At 44.9% G+C, this 26,617-nt stretch overlaps 1 protein-coding gene across 1 annotated transcript in view; it reads right to left on the bottom strand.

Annotated features, from left to right (window-relative positions):
• Nucleotides 1-26,617, bottom strand: part of LOC142476634 (uncharacterized) — a 34,709-nt gene continuing 8,092 nt past the window's right edge. Inside the window, exons 3-9 of the mRNA XM_075581847.1 lie at nucleotides 25,895-25,961; nucleotides 24,156-24,229; nucleotides 12,988-13,042; nucleotides 12,838-12,899; nucleotides 2,137-2,197; nucleotides 44-1,204; nucleotides 1-5 (exon numbers count right to left, since the gene is read on the bottom strand). Of these exons, the coding sequence (XP_075437962.1) occupies nucleotides 1-5; nucleotides 44-1,204; nucleotides 2,137-2,197; nucleotides 12,838-12,899; nucleotides 12,988-13,042; nucleotides 24,156-24,229; nucleotides 25,895-25,961 (1,485 nt within the window). The remainder of the gene's footprint in view (nucleotides 6-43; nucleotides 1,205-2,136; nucleotides 2,198-12,837; nucleotides 12,900-12,987; nucleotides 13,043-24,155; nucleotides 24,230-25,894; nucleotides 25,962-26,617) is intronic.

Below are 26,617 nucleotides of genomic sequence, written 5' to 3'. Positions count from 1 at the left end.
TTAAGCTTTGAAAAAGACAGATCATCACTTGCTGCCCTTTTACGTCTGCTTGACACTGGTGAATTGATCAGAGCATTTACAGTTTCTGATACTTGCGTTTCTTGGCTAATTGCGTTTAGGATTCTTCGCCTGGGCAAAAACATCGGATGTGGATCCCCTAAAACTAGTTTCCTGTACACGGTTTTAAGTTCTGAACTGGTTTTAGCAGGACTTTTCACTATAGGAAATGTGGAAAAAGAATGCCTTCTTCTTATGGTGCCTTGAATCTCTTTGGGCCACATAATCAGCCCTACATGGTTAGAAGTCTGTGCTGGTGACTTTATCTCACAATTCTCCAGCTTCCTTTGATTCAGCAACGCCGCAGACAACAGTTTTGATGGCGATTCACCAACTTGATAGCTTTCTCTTGGACCCAATAATGAAGAACATGGAAGTACACATCTGGTAAACCATGCGTCACTTTTACGCAAACATTCTGGCCTTGATGCGATGCCGCTCTCATTACAGATTTCGTTAGTAAAAGTCTGGTCTGTGGGAAGGGTATGTGACAAAAAAGAAGCTTGCAGTAGATTCGGCTTTGCAACTTGAAGACTTTGTTCTGTGTAAGGATCTCTGGAGCACAAGCTCCTCTGCCCACGTTCAGCAATACCGGAATTGTTCAAATCGCTTGTATCTTCAGGTCTCCAAGGCATGTGGGAATTTGCCTCATAATTAACAGTGCAACACGCTTTCTCTTTCTTAGAAATTGGGCCCAGCAGCGACTTTGAAAGCCTGGATGTGGGAATCTCTCTTTTTACTCTGGTAAGATCTGTCTTGTGCTTGTTAGCGTACCAAACATTGCATCTGTAGTATTGAAGTACATTAACGGCTGCATATTTTTTGCTTTGGATTTCCATCAGTCTGCTGAAAAATTGTATCATATTCGGATAAAAGTCAGCAAGAGTGACATCCCCGAATTCAGAGAAATTAGAGTCGTTACAGTCCACAGATTCTGGCTTATCTGTTTCACTGTCCTCCCCTTCCGTAAAACAAAGTGTCTGCTTACATGCTCCTGCTGTACTATCCGACGCCAACTGTCTATTGTGTCTACCAATAAATCTTTTCAGTTGTGTGGCAATGGAGACTTTTAGAGGAGAAGCAAAAGAACGGGAAGCATTGGTACTTTTATGTTCAAGATATCCAAGAGAAATATCTTCTCTGTTACCTGGAAAATGAAAATTTATAACGTTATCAATTACATTTTAAAGATCTAAAAAAAGTCAATAATTGTTCAGCTTTAACACTGTGTATTTATTCTGCAGTTGTTTTTGTAACTGGATTGGACAAGTCCCATGACCTGCATTATTTTCAGCTCTGTGACCTCCTAGTTCCAGACATACCTTCGGTGAAGTTACCGCTGTGGAAGCAGGAGATTTAAATGGCCATGATTCCAGCTTCCTATTGGCCTGCGATTTGAACGGACATTTAATTTCCCTGGAGGCTTTATACCAGTAATTTGCACCAGCATATAGTAAGATTCAGCTCCGGGGAACTCCCCAAAACTAATAAAAACCAGCCGGGTTTGCCGCGAGATCTTTGATAGATGTACAATGTTCTGTTACGTATGCTGTAGAATAGGGGCTAGTGAATATATTCTGTCATGATGTAACAATGTGACAAAACATTGACATAATGCTAACTCAGATCACACAAGCTTTCCATCTGCAATGACACACCCTCTGTGAAGTGAAGTAATGCACCATTATAACAGTGACGTCACTTCCATTCACATAAATGAAAGTTAATGCACCATTGATTGTACAGTACAGCACATTGCTTCTCACCATAAAAGAGACCGCAGTTCCTAAACAACCAACTGGACAAGACAGATATCAGATTTTTCAGTGAATGGTTTCCAAATCAACCAATTTTGTCTACAAGGTCCTTGAGCAATCTACCAAACATTACTATACAGATGCAGCCTTGGTCGTATCAGGTAGAATAAACCCACTGAAAGCAGCCATGGTTTTTACGGTTCGTTCCCCGAGCCGCAGCGTTTTGCTTTTCTTCACACAGCTCTGGCGATAGTAATACTGGCTACATCTGTATCCAATACAAAGGCAGAGAATGGCGGGGGAGGGGGGCATTTTTTATTACCGTGTTTATTTTTCATTGGCGAAACTTTTACAGAAAAATATTTTTCTCCTGTGCGTTCAACCTACAAAAAAAAGAAAAGAAAAAGATAATAGATCACGTCCTAACTAAGGCCTCGTCCAGGCTCTTCGCTTGCGTGCTGAGGCGCAGGGAAAGCGTTGTCTTTCCCTGGCCTTGCGGTTGCTTGCCCTGCGCTCCGTCAGGGGGCGGGCCAGTTCCGTCACGGAGCTGGTCCGCCCTCATTGGGCGTACCGCTCACGTGACCGGCAAGCGCTTGATTTTTTTGGATTTTTAAAATTGGGTAAGACCTACGGTTCCGCGCGCTTGCGGAAGCGTAAGCGAGCCCCTACTGAAGCCGCTCTAATTGCGACTGTAGGGGCTCAGTGCTGAACGGGAGCGCGCGTCAGCATGCTTCAGCAAGCAAGTGCTTACCATGGACGAGGCCTAAAGGTGTAATTAGCAGTGACATCTACAAGTCATACTCTACATTTTACTTGCCAATTTCCTATCAAATGGCAGAAAAGCCAATTGGCTACAGATCATAGAATTTACTTAGTAAAAAGTCATTTATTTATAAAGAGATAATATTTAGCAGCGCAGTACAACGGGCTGTGAAAGACCATAACAATAAAATGACATTAACAGACAATAAGCAAGGAGGGCCTTGCTCAAAGGATACAGTCCAAAACGTGAGGGCGTGCAAGTTACAGTGGGGAAGAAAAAAAGGAAGGGTGTGTGCCGAGCATGCGCGTTCTAAGTGAAACTTCTTTGTGTTTTGTCACTGACATTGTATTTTGATTGTTATGATTTTGATTGAATTAAAGACTTGAGTATAATTTTTTTTCCTGCAGAAATTTCCATAATACCAGTTGGAAAAGATGATACAATTGACTTATGATAACTAAACAGTTGTGGTGTATTCCCCGGGCGCTAACTCTGACCGTGGTTGGTATATGATATGAATGTCTTAAATAGTATGGTATGTGTTAATAGTGATGTCCTACTGTGACTCGAACTACCCCACTAGGGTCTATCCAGAACCCTTGATATATGGAATGTGAGAAGGGATGGGGGAGCACAGCGTAAGGAATGGTGGAGTGTGATTGTATTATCTCCCTATGATGTTCAGTGGCGTTCTGACACCCTTTGAGTGTCCTCAGAGGGAGGTTTGTACTCCTTAGAGAAGGGTTAAGACTTAGGTGGGTGAAGCAAGTCTATGGATGCAAAATAAATGCAAAATGAATCAATAAAAGGAAAACTTACACGGCCTTGTGTAAGTTGTATCCCATCGAGGTTTCTTTTGCAGTCTTATCTTTCTTCTAGATGATCCTTCTTCTTTCTTTATGCTCTTCTCTTTCTGTCTCTTCTTCTTGCTGTGATCTTGATGTTTGTCGTTGGACGAATCTTCACATTGGTTCTCCTCTCATATGGGTGTAAACATAGGTGAGAAGGTAGTTAGACACATATACATACAAAGTCGATATCAATTTGAAGGGGGGCAATGAGACAGTGTCATCTGGTGTATAGGTATAAGATAGTTAATTTTTTATCTGATTATATATGTACCTGTTCATTAGTGTATGCTAGTCTGTTTCAATAAAATTTAATCACCCCTGTTTTTAGTGTCCTATTAGTCCTTTGCTATCTGGACCTAGCCCCTAGGGGTCTTTCATCACTTTTTGGAGTTTCCAAGATACCATTATCAGTGTGTACTCACACTGGCCCGTGTGAGTATTTTGATGTATTGATACACCTTCCCCATACTATCCCTCTGTCTTTGTCCCACAAGGGACCTTTGACCTGAAGACCTGCGATCTGTACAGGTGTTTGCAAGATACCGTTATAAGTTACCACTCACATTAGGCCGTGTGAGTGAATAATAACTATCTTATACCTATACACCAGATGACACTGTCTCATTGCCCCCCTTCAAATTGATATCGACTTTGTATGTATATGTGTCTAACTACCTTCTCACCTATGTTTACACCCATATGAGAGGAGAACCAATGTGAAGATTCGTCCAACGACAAACATCAAGATCACAGCAAGAAGAAGAGACAGAAAGAGAAGAGCATAAAGAAAGAAGAAGGATCATCTAGAAGAAAGATAAGACTGCAAAAGAAACCTCGATGGGATACAACTTACACAAGGCCGTGTAAGTTTTCCTTTTATTGATTCATTTTGCATTTATTTTGCATCCATAGACTTGCTTCACCCACCTAAGTCTTAACCCTTCTCTAAGGAGTACAAACCTCCCTCTGAGGACACTCAAAGGGTGTCAGAACGCCACTGAACATCATAGGGAGATAATACAATCACACTCCACCATTCCTTACGCTGTGCTCCCCCATCCCTTCTCACATTCCATTATGATAACTAAAGTAAGATATACAGGTAAACCCCGTTATAGCGCGACCCGTTATAACGCGGTTTTCACGTGGCTCCCGTTTAAAAATAAATAAATATATAAATCTAAATTTTTTTTTACATGTTTTTTTGCACACTGCACGCTTCACACTGCACACACTGCACACACACTCTCACTGCACACACACACACACTCTCACTGCACACACACACTCACTGCACACACACTCTCACTGCACCACTGCACACACTCACAGGACACTACATACTCACAGGACACTGCACACACTGACTGCACACTGCACACACACTGCACACACTCACAGGACACTGCACACACTCACAGGACACTGCACACTGCACACACTCACAGGACACTGCACACACTCACAGGACACTGCACACACTCACAGGATACTGCACACTGCACACACATTCACAGGACACTGCACACACACTCACAGGACACTGCACAGCACACACACTCACAGGACACTGCACAGCACACACACTGACAGGACACTGCACAGTACACACACTCACAGGACACTGCACAGCACACACACTCACAGGACACACACACTCTCTCCCTCTCCCCCCCCCCCCCACACACACAGGATAGAATGTCTGTGGTGTAGAGCAGGAGAAGCTATCAGGAACACAGACACACAGACACACAGCTCTCTTCCTAGACAGGGCAGGCTCCCCTGGCGTCCCTGAAAAGTTTGCGAGTGAGAGCAGGAGAAGCTGCTGTGCGGGTGATCAGTGGACATGTGAGTAAAATTGCCATGGAGAGAAGGCTGCAGCCCTGAGCCTCGCACTCTCCAAGCACTGCCTGCAGCTCTCTGACTGCTGGGGAGGAGGGAGGAGTAGCACAGTGCAGCACAGTGCGATGATGCGATCCCAGCTCTCCCCCCTCTGTAGACACGGAACCCCGGGCGCGGCGGCCATTTTTAAATTTGTTTAATTAATTAATTAATTTAATTAGCACGACCCCGTTTGTAGCGCGGTCGGATCGGGTGGTCCCCGAGGACCGCGCTATAACGGGGTTTACCTGTATACATAATTTGGATTTTAAAGTATCTAAATGCCGATACTTTCAAAATTCTTTCATTCAATCAAAATCATAAAAATCAAAATACAAATCAGTGACAAAACAAAGAAGTTTCACTTCGAATGCGCGTGATCGGCACACACTTTTTTTTTAAAACTCACTTCTATATTTTGCTTTCATTCAGGATTACCCATGTTGTCCTTAGTTACAGTATGTGATACATTTGTATTTTATTTATTATTCATCCTCATGCTTGTGTTGCTGGTTCTTTTCATTCATAAATTTTCAACACACATACTAAGTTTTTTTTTTCAATTATCCTTAGACCAGAAGTGTTTGTTTATTTAGACAGTTGCATACATTGTATTGTATTGTATTGTATTGTATGTCTTTATTTATATAGCGCCATTAGTGTACATAGCGCTTCACAGTAGTAATACATGTGGTAATCAAATAAATAACAGATAATATAAATAACAGATCATGGGAATAAGTGCTTTAGACATAAAAGTAACATTTCGGAAGAGGAGTCCCTGCCCTGAGGAGCTTACATTCTAATTGGTAGGTAGGGAGAACGTACACAGACAGTAGGAGGGAGTTCTGGTAAGTGCGTCTGCAGGGGGCCAATCTTTATGTATCCTGTGTTCAGAATATCCACAGTGCTATTCATATGCTTCTTTAAGTAAGTGTGTCTTAAGGTGGGTCTTAAAGGTGGATAGAGAGGGTGCTAGTCGGGTACTGAGGGGAAGGGCATTCCAGAGGTGTGGGGCAGTCAGTGAAAAAGGTTTAAGGCGGGAGAGGGCTTTAGATACAAAGGGGGTAGAAAGTAGACATCCTTGAGCAGAACGCAAGAGTCGGGATGGTGCATAGCGAGAAATTAGGGCTGAGATGTAAGGAGGAGCAGAAAAGTGTAAAGCTTTAAAAGTGAGGAGAAGAATGGAGTGTGAGATGCGGGATTTGATCGGAAGCCAGGAGAGGGATTTCATGAGGGGAGATGCTGAGACAGATCTAGGAAAGAGTAGAGTGATTCTGGCAGCAGCATTTAGGATAGATTGTAGGGGAGACAGGTGAGAGGCAGGAAGGCCAGACAGCAGGAGGTTACAGTAATCAAGACGGGAGAGAATGAGGGCCTGAGTCAGAGTTTTAGCAGTCGAACAACAGAGGAAAGGGCGTATCTTAGTTATATTGCGGAGGAAAAAGCGACAAGTTTTAGAAATGTTTTGAATGTGAGGGGCGAATGTGAGAGAGGAGTCGAGTGTGACCCCTAGGCAGCGTGCTTGGGCTACTGGGTGAATGATTGTAGTTCCAACAGTAATGTGGAAGGAGGTAGTAGGGCCAGGTTTGGGAGGAAGTATGAGGAGCTCTGTTTTAGCCATGTTGAGTTTAAGGCGTCGGAGGGCCATCCAGGATGATATAGCAGAGAGACATTCAGAAACTTTGGTTTGTACAGCAGGTGTAAGGTCAGGTGTTGAAAAGTATATTTGTGTGTCGTCGGCAAAGAGGTGATAATTAAACCCAAAAGATGTTATTAGGTCACCTATAGAGAGTGTGTACAGAGAAAAGAGAAGAGGTCCCAGGACAGAGCCCTGGGGTACCCCCAAAGAGAGATCAAAAGAGGAGGAGGAGGTGTTAGCAGAAGAGACACTAAAAGTACGATGGGAGAGGTAGGATGAGATCCATGATAGAGCTTTGTTCCGAATACCTAGAGTATGGAGAATGTGGAGGAGAAGAGGGTGGTCCACGGTGTCAAATGCTGCAGAGAGGTCGAGTAATATGAGCAGAGTGTAATGACCTCTGTCTTTGGCAGCATGGAGGTCGTCAGTTATTTTGGTGAGGGCTGTTTCGGTGGAGTGAGCAGTGCGGAAGCCAGATTGTAGAGGGTCTAGGAGAGAATAGGTGTTGAGAAAATGGAGCAAGCGAGAGAATACAAGACGTTCAAGTAGTTTAGAGGCAAAAGGCAGGAGGGAGACAGGTCGATAGTTAGAAAGACAGGTAGGGTCAAGCTTGCTGTTTTTGAGTAATGGTATGACTGTTGCATGTTTGAAGGAGGATGGAAAGGTTCCAGAGCAGAGGGAGGAGTTAAAAATGTGTGTAAGCGTAGGGATTATAGTAGGAGCTAGAGGTTTTAGGAGATGGGAGGGAATGGGGTCAAGAGGGCAAGTGGTAGAGGGAGAAGAGGAGATCAACAGCGACACATCCTCCTCTGAGACAGTGGAAAAAGACTCAAGGAAGGCAGGAGGAGAGTTAGGAAGAGGTGTAGGATGGGGGGTAGAAACAGAGGGGATGTTCTGCCGTATGGATTCCACCTTTTCCTTAAAATAGTCAGCAAAGTCCTGAGCGGAGATGGAAGAAGGAGAGGCAGCTGAGGGTGGTTTGAGTAGAGTATCAAAGACAGAGAACAGTCGGCGTGGGTTAGACTTGTGCATGTTGATTAGTGCAGAAAAGTAGGCTTGTTTAGCTTGCGAGAGGGCAGAGTTGAAACAGGATAGCATAAATTTGTAGTGAAGGAAGTCTGCGAGAGTGTGAGACTTCCTCCAGAGGCGTTCAGAGGAACGAGTGGAGGAACGCAGCATGCGCGTGTGGGAATTTAGCCAGGGTCTAGGGTTAGAAGGGCGAGGGCGGCAGAGAGAAAGCGGGGCATGTAGATCAAGAGACGAGGACAAGACAGAGTTGTACTTTCTTTCATACATACAATGAATTTAACAGATGGGTGTGTAATATCAATTGTTACTTCTTTATAAGCTCATGTTCTGCTCATTTAGAGGGCTATTGAATCACCTTTGATGAAGCGAGAATTTACCTCACAAAATGTGCCAGGTGTGCCATAAATAGTGGGAACACCATAGCAACGTTTCCCAACATCCAGCACATGTGCAAGCAGCTCTGGCTGTTTCTGCACATGCGTGAAAATGGGAAACCTCTTCTATGCATGCGTGAGGGTGGACGGCCGTTTACACGCATGCACAAGCGGCTCTGGTCGTTTCTGCGAATGCGGTGCTGGCCTCTGTTAGTTGTTTCTGCGCATGCACGATAATGGAAAAGTTCTTCAGCACATGCGCGAATGCCATCAGGCGTTTGTACGCATGTGGATGCAACTTTTGCCGCTTCTGCGCATGCACTCTGACTGCTCCTGCACAAGCGGTTCTGATGTCACCTGCGCATGCGGCGACCACTTCTGTGTATGCGCGGTGCAGCACCAGCAAATTACGTCACTTCCGTTACACATTTTCGCCTCCGTGAAGGAGATTTTGTCCTATGAGAATTTACTAGGTGCCATTAAAGTTTCACTTCAAAAGATGGGTGTGGTTGTAAAGACTACTATGAATCTAGCACAGGGGTGGGCAACTCCAGTCCTCAAGGGCCACCAACAGGTCTGGTATTAATGATATTCCTGCGTCAGCACAGGTGGCTCAGTCAAAAACTGCCACCTGCGCTGAAGCAGGGATATCCTTAATACCGGACCTGTTGGTGGCCCATGAGGATTGGAGTTGCCCACCCCTGAGCTAATGTGTGTTGCAGTAGAGGCAGGAATAAGCAGAGTAACATAACAGGAGGATGTTGAAAACCATTCTTCGAAGGAAGGCGTTTTTCAGACACCTTATGTGAAGGGTAAGGCAAATTTGATGTTCCAGGGTAGGTAGAAAATGTTTGGACCCGGCAGAGGTTTTGGATGCAAGTTGAGGAATAGGAGACTAAAAAGTGAGATATCATGGAAAATGTGTGTGTGGAAGAGTTGTTTGGAGAGAACTTGCAATGTGTACAGAGCAGTGGTTCTAAAATGTAAGATTCAAAAATATATACTTACGGCCAATGTTTTAGGAATTGCTCTTTCATTGAAGTGAACAATAATATCTACATCTGCAACATATTTTTTCCCAAGCTTCAGATCTGAAAAATGCACTAAAGGAGCATGATCCTGTTAAAAATATATATATATATATATATATATATATATATATATATATATATATATATATATATATATATATATATATATATATATATATATCACTATATATAGTATAGAATAGATCATGAAGCATATTTATATAATTTTTAAAAAAAAAGGGAAGAAGGGGAGGATTCAGCACCCACCTTCCGATTTCATTTTGGACAGACCATACTGTGCAGTGATATTTTGTGGATACCTCCCACGGGAAAATAGACCTTTAACTTGATCCAAAAAGTATGGGGTGTCACATAAATGGAATGATTTACTTAAATCTGCAGTTCAGGCTGCCGTTTTTTTTTAATGTATTTATTTTTTCATTTAATATGTGCATCAATAAAATCTGCACACTGACAAGTGATTAGCTAAGCTGCAGATCGATTGTTTCTCCTGTAATTAATCGCTGAAGATTTGGTTTTGGGGGTTCTTTACATCACCATTAGGGCAGCAGAAGATTCCCCAAGATGCAAAGTTCTGTGGGAAAGATCATGTGACCAGGCAGCCACTAGATACAATTGGTGTACTGCTAGAGAGGGCAAAAGGGGTATGCCAGAGCGTTTCAGAAGAGGAAGTGTGTGTGACTTTGTAAATGGTTGCTATAGAAACAAAAATGCTTGTTACATTATAATACATTAAAAATGTCTTTAAAAAATTGTTAAAAAAAAAAAAGGGCTACAAGTATTTTCTCATTGTACAGAACTGATTTATTAAAACAAACATACACGTAGGATATTGCTTGAACTGCAGCTTTAAACCCGTCCCCTGAGCTAAAATCTCACTTCTTTGTATTAACTAATTGCAACAACAAAATTGAAACAGAAAAAAAGCCCGTCTCTCAAAAACGAATTTTAAATAAATGGTTACATTGCGCAAACGTGGGAAATTCTGGTGGTCAGTTTGCCTCCAAACTGAAGATGGACTTCCTGTTTTTGTAAGCAACACATTCCACATCGGACAAAATAGCCACCATCCCTGGTTCAAATCCAAGCCTAAGGCTGGGTCCATAGAAGGGGAAGCAGGGCTGGACCGCGCTGACGCTGAGGCTCGCCTGCTGAAATCTGCGCGATTTCATGCCCATGCAGGCGAGCCAGCGGGCGCGATCGGAGGCGGGGGGAGACTGAGGGAGGCGGGGCAGTGACGTCGCTGGGCCAATCGCCCGCGACGCACCAATGTCAACGTCACGGCGCCGTGACATTGACGCTGCTCCGCGCTGATTGGTTGTTTTCAGCCGACAGCGCTCTGAAAAACAGCTTGGCTGTCGGCTGAAAAATCCAGCGCCTCAGCATGCCTGCGGACGCTCGCGTGAGCCCCCTCTCAAGGCATCCTCATTGAGGATGCAGGGGCTCAGCGCGGAGCGTATATATAAGAAAATAGATCAGGCAATTAAGTCACCAGCAAAACAATGTAATAAGTTAATAATGAATTTCACTGTATCCAATGAGGGAGCAGCAACAACTGAACCCTTTTAGGCACGCTAGATCGTGCGGGTAATCGCTGAGAGAGTTGTGCATCTTCATCTGCACATGAAAAAGAGATGCAGGGGTTTGTAAATCTCTGTACACTCAATTATCTCTGAAAAATTCTAGTTGTTGGTTTATTAAAAAATGTATGACAGTCATTGAATCATTTAAAACTATGAAGGAACATTAATACATAGTGACGGAAGAGTAACAGGGTAAGTTCTTTTTGTTTTTGTTTCCTGTCAATATAAATACTAATAGGGATTGGTTCATTGAACTGCTGCAATTACCTCCACACTCATTTCACTCCATGTTAGAGTGTTTTTGTCATTGAAGACAGACAGATGTAGTCAGATTGAATGATTAGAAGGACGCTCCCTCCCCATCAGAGGTACACACAAAAGCACCCTAAATAATGTAGTTAATGGCTGAACAATAAAGCAAAACATTCTCATGCAAACAATTTATTAAGCCTTAGGCAGAGGCCAGGCAGGGAGCGGGCGCTCATGCGCGGTGACGTCACTCTCCCTGCTCGGTTGGGAGATTTGTGGCTGGCTAGATGCGCACACTGGGGGCGCGGCCATGACGTCACAGAGCTGGTTCGCCCTCATTGGGCAAACAGCTCACGTGATGTGCGAGGAACAAATTCAATTTTGCTTGCTTTGGCAAGCAGGTAGGCGCCGCTCATGCACTTGCTCACACTGGCCACACATTGTCGCAATGTGTTTCATCGCGGCCAGCGTGAGCGCCCGCTCAGCGCCACCCTGACCGAGGCCTTCGTGTTGCATTCATTATCAGGAGCAAATAAATAACAGGCAGTCCTTGGTTATCCAACAGAATCCGTTCTGGAAGTAGCGTTGGATAATGAAAACGTTGTAAAGTGAGTCCCATGTTAATCAGTGGTGGTGAGCGTTGGATAACGCATTCCGGCGTAGAAAAATGGCCCATAGGGTTGCATTGTAAAGCATTGGATATGCCATTCATTGTAATGTGAAACGTTGGACAGCGAGGACTACCTGTACTTGTGATGGATGGGGTAGCTGTCATCACAAAACTGGGATGAAGCCCAGCTAGCTACCCCATAATCCATGTAACTTGGCCACCTATGTAAGGCTTATTTTGGCCAAATGTACTTTAATATCTGGGGGAGAACAGGGAAAGTATAATGCACTATGTATGTAAATCAAAGCACTTTATTCCCTGTAAATGCAAGCCCCCAGTTTAGTGAATCAACATTGTTCTGTGATGTGATTTGGGAGTCAGCCCTGTAAAGTGTAAATTGGATTAGGTGACTGTATGTGCTCATTTCTAAGATGACAGACTTGTAATGTGATTTGCATGTGTACATTTCTATAGAGGGGACTCTGTGATTTAATCAGCTGAGGTTCCTTCAGAGAAATGTGTATTGTGACAAAGGCTGGGAACGTGGAGGTGTTAAAGACATTTGGCGAGTGGGAAAGAGTGGTCAATCAGGTCTGCTCTGATTGGCCAGCAACCCGTCCCATGTAAAGGATAGCAACAGAGGGCTATATACTGTAAGAGGCACTGCTGATCAGAGAATCTATCTGGGAGACATTCTGTGAAGGAGTTTGGATCTTGACTGTGACCAGCTGGAGATACGTTAGAGGGGCTGCTGTGTGATCAGCACTCTGATATCCTGGACGAGAAGCGGACAGGGCAAGCCTTTTTGAAGCAGGCCCCTGCACCTAGCGAGGCTAGTCTACTCCCCAGGTGGTATTGTATCTTGCTTTGTGCATCTTTGTTTTGTCTGCTGGCGTGCCAGAATAAACCTCATTTTACTCAACAACCTTGTCCTATTTGGTGCTAGTGATCCCGGTGTAAAAGTTCTGGTCTCCTGTGACAGTACTTACATTAGAAGATTTCAGTTCGGAATTGCTGGTAGTATCTGGATGGCTTCCACTGTCATCTTCACCTTTAACAGAAAGAAAATATATTCTTGCAAACCAATTCATTTAGTATTTTTTTTTTTTAGGGACAGAGTAATATTTTATCCTTCTTACCGGAGATAACGTAGCTGTCACAGCACACATTAATATTATCTTCAATCGCATGCACCTGACAAGGAGTAAAACGAAAGTATCACACCTTTATTCTAAAAACAGTGAAATAATTACAGAATATGGATGTCTGGTAAATAATGTCACCCATTAAAACAAATTTCAGGTATCAGCATTGCATCTTCGTTCGACTTTTTGATAACTCCTATGAACAGCCAGCTGATAAATGCTGGTTAAACCATACTCAAGTTAAAATGATGGAATTGTGAGGCGAGAGAATTTGAGGCCACGCTGGTGAACTGGGAATCTATATTCAGCTACTGTATAAACATGCTTCATAGATAAAATCAATAATCTACTCTACACTCTGTTTTGCCAACACAAAAGGCAAATCACACCTGGCAAGGGGGTCACCCACTTTATCATTGGAACATGTGAATAACAATCAATAAACCCCACGTATTAAAAAAAAAAAATCTAAATGTAATATCCTCATTACCCGTTATAGAGCTGGCCTAGCCCGCATGGGTGGCTACAGCTATTGACCGGGGGGTGCGGCCCCCCCCCCCAGCTAGGCTGTTGGTCGCGTGCACGATCAGGGAAGGCAGTTGGGGCGGTTAGTTTTTAAATAGAGCCAAGGAACAAGCAACTGTCACTTGTTCCTTGGCGTTCAACAGTTTCACACACTCTCCTCTCTTCTCCTGCGTTTAGTAGGTTAAAATTGGTTTGATTTGGGCCCCCCTCCCGGGGTGAGGGATTTTCCCTTCCCTCCTCGTGGTGAGGGACCCTCCGCCTCCCCCCGTGTGTTTTTGCCGGTTTTGCCAGTGCCCGGGGGGGGGGGGGGGGGGGAATTGCAATTAAGGCTGTTGTTTTTTGTCCTGCGTGGGACCTCCCTTCCTTCCTCGTGGTGAGGGACCCTCCGCCCCCACCCCCCATGTGTTTTTGCCGGTTTTGCCGGTGCTCGGGGGGAGGTTGGGGATTGCGAGTAGGGATAGGTTTTTGTCCTGCCTTTCGTTATCGCGCTGTTTTATTGGTAGCAGCGGCGGGGGGAGGAGGGAGAAGGATGAGGAGAGTGACTCCTACCTGGGGCTGATGCGTGTAGGAAGGCGCATCGGCGTGGAGGAGGTTTTTGCTTGGCGCCGTTTGCGAGCCCTGTTCCTGTCCTCCTATTGTGGCCGCTTGTGTGGCTGGGGGGGGGAAGAGAGGCTCGCCCAGCCCACGCTTAGCCGTGCGGTTGGGCTAATGGCAAGGGAGGTCTTTGCATACACGAGTGTCATGTGGTTCCGCCTCCTGACGATGATCAGGGGGTGGTTTTTTTGGGGGGGGGCTGGGGGCAAGGCTGTTATTACGTCTGGGGGAGGGGGCTGTTCGTGGTTTGGCTGGAATGGTGGGCTTTTGCCCCCCCTCCTCCCTCCTCCTTGGGGAGATATTGGCCCTTTTCCTTCCCCCCCTTTTTTCTTCCACTCTTTTAAACAGGGGCTGTCCATTTAAAAAAATAATAATAATTAAATAAATAATTAAAAATATATATTAAAAAAAAAAAAAGGTTTAAAAAAAAAAAAAACGCCTTTTGAGGTTGGTCTTGGTTGTGGTTAATGGAAGCCAATTCTAAGGTTTTTCGTGTCGTGGGTGACACCATACTTAAAAAAAAAAAAAAGCTTTAGAGCGGTTCTAAGTCTATTCAAGTGAACTGGTTTTCGTGGAAAGATCGGCCAGGCAAGAGTTCAAGAGTAGTTTGCTGGCAGGATTTAGGTGGTGGAATTAAACCAGTGTTTGACGAGCCATTGGATAAATTCAGCGCTAGTAGCGATGTCCTTTCAGGTCAGCACCATGCAGCTTTTGGCGGAGGCGCACAACCATGAGGAAGGATGGTTTCAGAAGCAGATGTGTGCACTAGTGCTGAAAGCTGGAAGTGATCAAGGAAGTTTGGGCAGTCGTGGAAACGCGAGAGGACAGGGTGGTTCCCATGCTACCTGCGCTGAGGCGTGGCCATCATCAAGTGATGAAGGGGGTCCTAGTTACGGAGCACGGGAAGCGTTGGTGGTGCAGAAGGGTATGTCATGGCGGAGTTTTTGGAAATCACAGCCTATTTGGTTGAAGGCTGGGTGACTTTTGGGAGGAGCCTGGGAGATGGGTTCCCACATGAACAGGTGTGGGACATTGGGTCCCTGGAAAAACAGGGGTGGGACATGGGTCTCCACAAAAACAGGTGTGCGACATGGGTCCCCACAAAAAACAAGTGTTGGACATGGGTCCCCACAAAAACAGGTGTGGGACATGGGCCCCTGGAAAAAACAGGGGTGGGACATGGGTCTCCACAAAAACAGGTGTGGGACATGGGTCCCCACAAAAACAAGTGTTGGACATGGGTCCCCACAAAAACCGGTGTGGGACATGGGTCCCTGGAAAAAGCAAGGGTGGGACATGGGTCCCTGGAAAAAACAAGGGTGGGACATGGGTCCCTGAGAAAAAAAAAATAAATAAAAAAACAAAACAAGGGTGGGACATGGGTCCCTGGAAAAACAGGGGTGGGACATGGGTCCCAACCTTATATAAAAAAAAAAAAAAAAAAGCATGGATGGAGGCGAGCAGTAGGTGGCTAAGTATTCCATTTCTCCCCTAAAAAAAAAAAAAAGGGGGGGATTTTGGGAGAGGGCCGACATGCTCGCCATAGCCGGTTACTGGTGAAAGGAAAGCTGGAAAAGGATAGTTGGTAATAAAAAAAAAAAAAAAAAATAGAGGTTGGGGGGTTTGGTCCCAGCCTAGAAGAGAACGTAGGTAAAGGATTGGTCCTTTTAAAAAAAAAAAAAAAATAAGCGTTTATTCAGGAATAAAGGTTAGCTTAATTGGGGGTTTAATATTTGCTTCCTCATTTACAGGTAAATCTGGAACGGCCGGGACGCGGTCGACCTCGCTTCGTGGCGCTGGTACGTCGTCCACGGCTCGCAAGCGGTCCGGGCCTCGGGTTGAGCTTGCTGTCAGAGGCTTAGAGGACAAGGGTCTTGGGGCAGGTCCCGACAGGCGGTTCAAAACACCGCCGGGGACTGGGGCATCGAAGGGTAAGCGAAAAACAGTTGCTTGTTTGGGAAATAAGGGCGTTACCTTGACGGGCATTGTTAGCTCCCCTGGGCCACAGGTGTTGGAGTTGGGGTTAGCGGGCGATGCCGAGGCAAGAATGATTAGTGCGGTGGTTAAGGGCGTTCAGTTAGCTTTATTGCCGATGACAACGTTATTATCCACTAAGCAAGCAGTGGAGGCATGCAAGTCAAGTGAGCGGCAGGGGGGGTCAGATTCAGTGCTTGATGGGGGGAGCAACCGTGGAACAGTGGGTGGAGAGTTGGCTCAGGTGTCTTTGGGTGGGGAGAGTACAGCAGGTTGTACCCTTAGCACAGTGCCGAAAGTTATTCAAGATGCGTTGGCATCGGCCACAGCATTGCCGGTGCAGGTGGCGGGACAAGGAGCTGATTTAACGACAGTTGTTAGTTTGTTAGGTGAGCATCCGGTGGTGAATTCAGGTGCTGGGCAGGGGACAGGGCTCGGAAGGCCATTGGCAGGTTCAAAAAGGCTGCCGGATGCGGCCTATGGGGACTCATGTACGACCATATCACGTTCCTTAGGCGTGCATTTGTCAAAGGAAGTAAAGGAAAAGATTTGGGCGGGTGATTACGTTGAGATTTTGTCATTGCTTCCGGGTTACAATGAAGCGGTAGCTAAATCCGGAAAAAAAAAGGGGGAGGCTAAAAAGGAGGATGTGGAAAAGCGTCTTTTTCCTCGCAAGTTCAGTAATTGGTCGCAGGCATTTGGGATTTTGGCGGGCGTTGCGGGGGAAAAGGATCCGCATTTATGCTCGGCGCTTTTTAAGTATCAGGATACGATTAGAAAAGCGTTTCAGAAACACGGGGGGTCGTCCTTTCGTGGGTCAAATAGCCTCAAAGGGGTCTGGCGGGAGCATTTTCAGGTGCGCACATCAGGGAGAGGGCGTGCAGGTGGGAAGCAGTCGGGGGTATATTGGCGTTACAACGAGTCAAGATGCAATTTTGAGAATTGTATGTAGATTCCAACATACTTGCGCTGGGTGCGGGGGTCAGCATCCCAAATCAAAGTGCTTTAAGAAAGATAGTAAGGGTTTCAAGGGAGCAGGACAGCAGGCTGTTCAGGAAGGCGGGAACGCCAGTTTCAGCAGAGGCAATGGCGCCTTGGCTGGAAAAATACCCCAATAGACGGGCAGCTAGCTTATTACGAGAGGGGTTTAAGGAAGGATTCAGGATCCCCTTTGAGTATCAGGAGGGATCAGGGGGCGAGAGGAATTTGAAGTCGGTCAGGTTGAATGGGGATGTGGCAAAAGAAAAAATTGATAAAGAGATTGAGTTGGGCAGAATGGCGGGCCCTTTCCTTTCCCCGCCCCTGAAAAATCTTAGGGTGTCGCTGTTGGGAGTGGTTCCGAAAAAGGAGGCGGGGGCTTTCAGGTTAATTCAACATCTGTCTTACCCGAAAGGGTCGTCAGTTAATGACGGGATAGATAGGGACTTATGCTCCGTAAGCTACGCCACTTTTGATCAAGCGGCGGCTTTGGTGGGAAGGATGGGGCAGGGGGCATTGATGGCGAAGGCTGACGTTAAGTCAGCTTTCAGACTCTTGCCGGTACATCCAGATGGTTTTCATTTATCGGGCTGTATGTTGGAAGGGCGTTATTTTGTTGACCTTTGTTTACCTATGGGTTGTGCATTGTCTTGTTTTTATTTTGAAACATTCAGCACATTTTGGAAAAATACCCCAATAGACGGGCAGCTAGCTTATTACGAGAGGGGTTTAAGGAAGGATTCAGGATCCCCTTTAAGTATCAGGAGGGATCGGGGGGCGAGAGGAATTTGAAGTTGGTCAGGTTGAATGGGGATGTGGCAAAAGAAAAAATTGATAAAGAGATTGAGTTGGGCAGAATGGCGGGCCCTTTCCTTTCCCCGCCACTGAAAAATCTTAGGGTGTCACTGTTGGGAGTGGTTCCAAAAAAGGAGGCGGGGGCTTTCAGGTTAATTCAACATCTGTCTTACCCGAAAGGGTCGTCAGTTAATGACGGGATAGATAGGGACTTATGCTCAGTAAGCTACGCCACTTTTGATCAAGCGGCGGCTTTGGTGGGAAGGATGGGGCAGGGGGCATTGATGGCGAAGGCTGACGTTAAGTCAGCTTTCAGACTCTTGCCGGTACATCCAGATGGTTTTCATTTATCGGGCTGTATGTTGGAAGGGCTTTATTTTGTTGACCTTTGTTTACCTATGGGTTGTGCATTGTCTTGTTTTTATTTTGAAACATTCAGCACATTTTTGGAGTGGGTGATCCGCAATAGGGTGCAGGCAGCAGGGATCATACATTATTTGGATGATTTCCTTTTCGTTGGTCCGCAGGGGTCTGATTTGTGCGCAAGGTGGCTTTTTCATTTTCAGCCATGGCGCGCGAATTTGGGGTTCCTTTGGCGAATGAAAAAACAGTGCACCCACGACCACTCTCAGTTTTCTGGGCATAGTAATTGATTCAGTGAACAGGGAATATAGGTTACCTCCTGAGAAGTTAGTTGTTTTGGAGAGTATGATAAAGGATTTCATGCTTCTTAGGAAGGCCTCATTAAGACAGTTTCCGGTTTTGATGGGCCATTTGGTGCTTGCAGCTCGCATTATGCCTGTGGGAAGGGTGTTTTCCAGGCGCTTGTCAGCAGCTACAGCGGGGGTAAGGTGTCCCAACCACTTCATTCGGGTCACAACAGATATTCGGAAGGATTTGGTGGTGTGGCAAGAATTCTTACAGAGTTACAACGGAAGGACGTTGTGGAGGGGGCGTCCAGCGCGGAACGATGAGCTGCAGCTATTTACGGATGCGGCTGGGTCAGTAGGGTTTGGTGTATATTTTAATGGAGCTTGGTGTGCGGAGGAATGGCCAGAGGATTGGCGAGGGACTCAGCTTATCAGGAATCTGACATTTTTTGAACTTTTCCCTTTACTAGTGGCTGTACATCTTTGGGGGGACAAGTTTGCTAACAGGGAGGTGACGTTTTGGTCCAACAACTTGGGTGTGGTGGAGGCTGTGAATAATTTTGGTTCACGGTCCCCACCAGTGTTGGTTCTGTTGAGGCATTTTGTGTTACGGTGTTTACAGCTTAATATAGGTTTCAAGGCTAGGCATGTTCCTGGGGTGGAGAACAACATTGCTGATGCATTATCACGTTTGCAGATGGAGCTGTTTCGGAGGTTGGCACCGGGGGCGGAGACCCAGGGCGAACGGTGCCCAGCAGTCTTGTGGGATCTGGTAACGGAGGTGTGATTGATATAATCAAGGCTTCACTCGCCCCGGGTACGTGGGGTGCTTAGGTGGCTGCTTGGCGAGAATTTCGGGAGGCGGAAAGGTTGGCGGGAGGAAAGATCTCGGAGGTAGACATTTTGCTGGGTCACATGATGAGTTTGAGGGACAAGTGTTTAGCTGGTGGATCCATAGGGAGAAAGATGGCGGGTATATCGTTCTTCCTTAGGCTGAATGGTAGGGTTGATGTGTTTTGTGGTAAGGAAGGTGCTAGCAGGCATGGTTAAAGGGATAACTAGCAGGGATGGCAGAAGACCAGTGACGTCGGTAATTTTGGAAGGTTTGTTGTGGGTCACAGACGTGGTATGCTCTTCCAGTTTTGAGGCAGTACTTTTTAAGGTCACATTCATCATAGCATTTTTTGCAGCTCTGTGAGCAGGTGAATTGGTTTGTGTATCCAAGAAAGGAGGGGTTGGCTTGCAGCGGGCTGACGTAAGTTTAGGAGAAGGTTTGGTGAGGTTGCTGGTACGGAGGTCTAAAACGGATCCGAAAGGAAAGGGAGCGTGGATCTTGTTGAAGGGTTTGCCTGGAAGTGTGGTGTGCCCAGTAAAAGCTTTGGAAGATTATTTGGCCATTAGGCCAGAACAAGGGGGTCCACTGTTAGTGCACATGAACGGGGGGGCATTGTCAAGGTTTCAATATTTGCGGGTCTTTCGGATGTGTCTCAAGCAGCAAGGGTTAGAAGGGGGCAGTATGGAACGCATTCTTTTCGCATTGGGGCAGCGACGGAAGCAGCACGCGTTGGGCTCGCGGTAGCAAAGATACGGAGGATTGGGCGCTGGAAGTCAGACAGTTACCGGACATACATCAGGCCGGATTTGGTAGGGGAGAATGTTGCGATAGAGTAATCACTCTGCTGTTGTTTTTCTTTTTTCCCACCATGTTTTTGCCTCCTCAGATTTCGTGGTAATTTGGATCGTGGGAGATTCAATGGTACACTGGGCGGGGAAGAGGGTGAATTCGCGCCCGTATGGAAAGAATTTAGGTTTGAGTATGGAGCAGGTAGAGGTAACGTGGTGGGGGATGAGAGGGATGCGGTGGGGACGTCTTTTTCCGCTGCTAATTTCTAGGGCCAGGGGTAGGAGGGCACCGGACATCATCATTATTCATGTTGGGGGTAATGATGTGGCAAAATTGCGGTCGATTGATTTATTCCAGCAGATTAAGCAAGATTTGGCGCGCATGTTAGCGTTTTGGCCAAAGGTGCAATTATTTTGGTCCGAGATAATAAGATAATATGCAGGTTGGTTTGGAAAGGTGCGCGTATCCCGGGGAGAGTTAACAAGATGAGGAAGAGGTTAAACAGGAAGGTGGGGAATTTCTTGGTTCAATGTGGGGGTGGGGTCATTCGTCACCCGCAGTTTAGTTTTTAATTGAGTGGATGGTTTAGGGAAGATGGGGTACAGTTGTCGGATGTGGGTGTGGATATGTTTAATAATGATTTACAGGAAGGTTTGGAAGAGGTCATAAGGGGTATGGCGGTACGGGTCTGATTTAAGGGGGTTAAACAGGCCCGTTGGTGGCGGCAGTTGGGGGGGGGGTGTTAACATTTCTTTATTTTGCAGATAAATAAGAGTATATATTCGAGACAAGGAAGAAAAGATAACGATGGAGGGGTCAGTGGACCAATTGCTTTGTCGCGGCGGCAGTTGGGGGGGGGGGGTAGGTGCTTGTTCCCCAGAAGTGGCTCGGGGCTGGTTATCGGGGGGTTTGAAGCAATTGGGCAGGTCACCGGGACGTACTTCCGGGTGCCCCCTTTGCGTTGCCCAGCCCTGAGCATTCTGGCGCGGACAGGTGGTACGCTATCCCCATTTGTGTTAATAAATAAGCCGCGGCCTTTTACCTCCATATATGTGTCCTCTTGTTATTTGTATGTCTTTATGTAGAGGGTTTTTATGAGAGGGGGGGGGGGAAGCTCGCGCCTCCTTGGTCAATGAAAATGTTTACGTTTTGAAAACCAGACAACGCATGCATATAATGTAAATATCAAACTTAAGATAAAAAGGATCTATACATTTGTTAAGATATTTAATTCTGAAAGGAGCATTCCATACTAAGGTCACATATTGTAAATCGGTATGAAGCTGAACCGCATTCGTTTTGGTTCTGCGGACCCCATGCTTCCCAAGATACTAACTTCTGTAGTTGCTGTTGGTACTTACTGGATCTAAAACCTCCCATGGCACGTGGGCCAAAAGGATGCAATTTTGTTACCCCAGCAGGGGATGGTACCGAGGGTCACCAGTAGTGGATTTACAAAAACTGCCGGCCATAGTCACTTACCTGGTGCCGCGCCCCTCCTTCTGCAGCATCAAATGAAGCTACAACGTCCCATGGCTTCGCGTTACGATGGTAACGTGACGTCATGTTGTCATGGTACCGCGATGTGACACGGCAGCACGTTGCCATGGTACCGGACGTCGCTGCGTCATTTGACTCTGCAGAAGAAGCGCGGCATGACGCAGAAGGTAAGAACTTTAGAGGCCCTATTCTCTCCTGCAGCAACCAGTGGGGAAGAGAGAGGGGCCTCTTTATATTGTGGGGGGAGGGGGTGTAAAGAAATATGCCGGCCTAGGCACAGGCCTAATGGAAAATCCACCACTGGGGGTCAGAGGCAAGTATATCTGCAAGAGATGATTCCCAAAGCTGAAAATAACGCGGTACAGCTCCTGCTTCCAATCTAGGGGGGACAAAAGAAACCCAAGACCGAACCACAACTTCAATGCATGTTGTTGGAAATTCTAGATCTGCTTTGTAAAGCAGTGTAAAAAAAAAAAGTGTGACCACATAGGTATAATAATAATAATAATAAATGTACTACTAGAATAAGTATTTATTTGGGCTTTCACTGTGCGTGATATGCTATATATGAATACTTAATATCAGGAAACGCTTGTGATTAAAGTTGTTTGTGTATGGTTATATACAGTGGTTGACAAATCACCAAAAAATCTACTCGCCACACAAAAAAATCTACTCGCCACCTAGTACTAAACGTGTGCTGCTTGGGCCAATATTTACTCGCCCGGGGGTTAAATCCACTCGCCCGGGGCGAGCAAATGTATAGGTTTGTCGAACACTGGTTATATATATATGGACACATTTCAACGTATGCATATGAGAGTATGCATGTGTAAGTCCCTCAGGAGGGTACGGCAGTCCTTGTCACAGCAATTCATTGCTCCCGTTTCATTTTTCTTTTTAGTCAATCCCTAACCGGGTTAGTCTTCAATTTGTAATTGCTGCAGCATTTACTAAAAAGGAACATTAACTCATAATGGAAGAAATCCCAAGCTTTGGTGGACAGAGCTCTTTTATAGAGGGACACCTAGCTCCTCCCTTACCTGTACATGTATGTCCTGTTGGAGGGGAAAGGATTACACATTATCTCCATAAAAGACTTTGCACTTATCTAAAAGGGAGTTGAGGATTTATGCATGAAATGTTATGGGAGCATGGAAAACACGGGGCATAATCCAGATGAGGAAGAGCGAGAAGAAACCACCAATGATGTACCATGCGTGTTAGTCCTGGTCTCCCGTGACACATGCTACCGGTAATCATTTGATCTCTGTACCACTCCTGAGCGGTGACGTCACCCTTGAGTGTCTGTGTCGCAGCTGCTCCCTGAAAGGAGGTGATTCCAGCCCCCGATGAAGCCACAACGGTGAAACATATGTTGGGCAGGCTAAGCGTCACCACCTAGTGCGCTGGCTATATCGGAGAGGACTGTTGCCTTCTCTCAGTTAGAGTGTTTCGGAGCCTTCTAAAGGAAGCACAACACTCTGACTACTTTCCTATTTGTCATGGTTCTGAGTACAAGACACATACTTTGTGATCTTGAAATAGCTGTTCTGCTAAACATAACAGACCTCTAGGTTCATTTACCTTTGAACCCGTTGGTCTGGTACATATGTGTGTGTATATATCCGTATACTAGCATTAGCTGGCTCAACAAATATATTATTCTGAGCACACACACTACATTAAGCTATACTCTCCATTTAGGTGTAGTCCTCAAACTATATAGAACTGTATTGGTATAACTACCACTGTTAGTATAATTATATAGCAGTGGGACATTCTAAAATAGTTATTCCTAGCATACACTGTTAGTTTGAATTAGGCATACAGTTACCTGCTCCGTTTTTTAATTTATTTTAATCACTTTGGTTCACGTTAGCTTTTTGCTGCAATAAATATATTTTAATCATTTATTAATAAATAGTAATTTTTAACATAGGTATAGGTGTTCTCTTGTGCGGCTATTAGGGAGCTTTCTTTCTTTTCTTTGCTTATGATTCCAGCTTAACCTGCTCATCTGAGTGGAGCGTGGGGTGTGGACGCCTTAGGCCTCGGGCATGGTCAGTGCTTAGGCGCTGAAGCGCGCTGCTGCTCGGCAGCGAGCCCCTGCAGCCGCAATGAGAGCGGCTTTAGAAGGGGCTTCCGCAAGCGTGTCTTAAGAAAATTTTAGTTGCAGTGATGGAGTGTATGCTTTGGACCGGGAGAGGGTGCTTTCCCTATCGGAACGGGTATTTCCAATGCTGCAGTGATTGTGTGAATACACCTACCTGCATTGTTACCAATAGGCTGGCTGGGCTTCCTTGTGGGGTCCCTGTCACTTCGGTGTGCCTATGAGGGTCTGGTATTCCGACGACTCCTGATGGTTATTATACCCAATTGTTTTTATTTTTCCACTGTACCATATGTGTATTCAGTACCTTTTACCCACTAAAATATTTGTTTAGTAATGCTTTATGAGGGTTTGGGCTTGTCTTTTCTATCTATCTTAAGCAAAATAAGACTACAAAGTTGATAAATACCTTTTTCTTTGAACGATTTTTATATTTCGGTTTCTTTTTAATATTTTTATAGCAGCCATTCCATATTTTGGGTCCTAGATTTAAAAAAAAAAAAAAAGAAAGAAAAGATTGAGTAAAAATGAACACATTAAATAAAGCAGAGAAGGGGAGTCATCCGTTGAGATAATAATTTATTGGATTGCTAGACGTTATAGGTTTGCTTTTTCTTGTCATATTTAATGGGTTAAAAAGTGTCATCACAGTGCTAGGTGAACTACAATGGTAGCACAAATATTGCTGTAGTCTGGATATCCAACCAGGGAATGCTTGCAGTAGCAGCTGTTGGTATCAATATCAGGTCAGAATTAGGCTGTAGCCCGAGAGGAGAGAAATGCTGGCAGCTACAGAGACTTGCTCTGAACCAGTGGGCAGAAGTAGGTTAAAAGAGCCAAAACATCTGAGAAGACATCTACTGAGATAGGTAGGAGTGTTAAATGAACCACTCAAGGAGCATAACGGAGAGATAAGTGGATGGCTGAATAAAGATGGAAAGTATTGCAGACTTGAGGAGAGAGAAGTGGATCGTGTTCAACTTTCAATTAATGAAAGGAGGTCCCAATATGAACTGGCCGAAGACGTTCATTTTGATATCATTGGTAGGGATGACACAAACATCTTCCTACACTTACTAATAGCTACAAAGAAATGATGATCAAATCACGTGCAACCGGAAATTAATTACATGTTCTGTCCAAAACGAAGCCATTGATCTTTGCAACACTGGACACATGTCTAAAAAATTTTTTAGATATATATACAGGCATTAACGTACACAATGGGACCAAAGCATGTATGTTAAGCGAAAATGTACTTAAAGTGAAGCACTACCTTTTCCCCCCACTTATCGATGCTTCGGTACAGGTAGGGAGCCGGTATTGCTGTTCAGGACGTGCAGACAGGCGCATGCGCGAGCTGCCGTTTGCCTATTGGGCGAGGGGAATCAGCGCATCGCTACTACGGCGGTCTGTAGGGCAGAATAAGTGTCCGCACTCGCGAAGCAAGCGTATGGACACAGAGGTATGGTGCTATTGTAAATATGTCCTTACTCGCGAGTGTACTTAAAGTGAGTGTCCTTAAACTGGGGTATGCCTGTAAGCAATTCATTCTTTGACATGATGGTTAATGTAAAAAAATATGAAGCAGTTAGATCTATTCCCACCTTTCTCCAATTTCAGCGATGCCATATTGCAATTATAGAGAGGAGTGCCACCATAAAAAAAAGCTGACACGCTTGGCTACTACAGTGTAATCGGGACACCAAAACAGCAGCACTGGTGTAATTGCCTTGGTACTGCAGAATCTCCAACAAACGCCACTCGCAAATGAATGTTCCAAGTGTTTAATTAAATAGATCAATCTCTGGTCCCGATGGGATCTTTAACACTTGCAACATTCATTTGAATGTGAGACACGCATTAAAATAATGTTACAAGATATAACAAGCCAGAAAATGAAACCGTACAATTATTATGCATACAATCATACACAGTATTAACAGGTCACTTGACATTTCCTGGGGTTTGTTTTTTTAAAGTAGTAAGTAGTTTTCATGTTCATTTGGAAATATAAACACTTTACATGTCCGTGCTATTGGACCAGACTACATTTCTTGGCTCCAACAATTAACCGATTAAAAGAACAATTTACCCACTCACATGAGATTTCCCATGGACTTTTATCGGTTGCAAATACTTCCTTACCATTTGGGGTATCATAAGTTAAACTTGCAATATCTATTAGTAGATCATCTTCAAAAGGCTTGTCGTACTATGTAAAAAAAAAAAAACAGACATGAAAAGGCGTTGCAGCAGTTACTATTTACTTTGTAGCAGACAGAACCATAACAACAAATACCTTCACATTATTCAGCTACACCTCACACTTATCTGATATGGAATGTCGTGGTGGTGTGTGTTGGATACAGATATAACATTCACTGCTGGTTGTACTGCAGCACACAATCTGCTTTTTCAGGTGCTCCACTAAAATTAGGGTTGAAGCAGCATCCCCCACCAAAATAATATATAAATATATAAAAAAAATAAAAATCAGAACCCAAAACAGTTAGATTGTATTGTGCAGATTTTTCTTGTTCTATTTAATTTTTTTCCAAAAAACTGGTTTACACAGTTTTCACCGGTTTATTATTGCACTGTTAAGACATCCCCATGCAAATAGCTGCTTTAAAATGTTTGTGGGTGGCAGCAACCATTTTTATTTCCCTCGGAGGGGAAGAAAAATAAAAATCATTTATCCAGAATGCCCTTACAGAATTTAGAAATGAAATAAACATTTATTTTTATGGCGGGCACAGGAGATTGTCACTTTATATGGAATACCAACTTAAAGTAGCCTGTGAAAACACATGCACAGGTGTACCAGGTGTGTTCTCTCTACTCTTGTACAGGCTTTCAAACCCATGT

This window comes from Ascaphus truei, unplaced genomic scaffold (assembly GCF_040206685.1).
Source record: "Ascaphus truei isolate aAscTru1 unplaced genomic scaffold, aAscTru1.hap1 HAP1_SCAFFOLD_163, whole genome shotgun sequence".
Lineage (NCBI taxonomy): Eukaryota > Metazoa > Chordata > Amphibia > Anura > Ascaphidae > Ascaphus > Ascaphus truei.
This window is presented reverse-complemented; position numbering and strand designations above follow the sequence as displayed.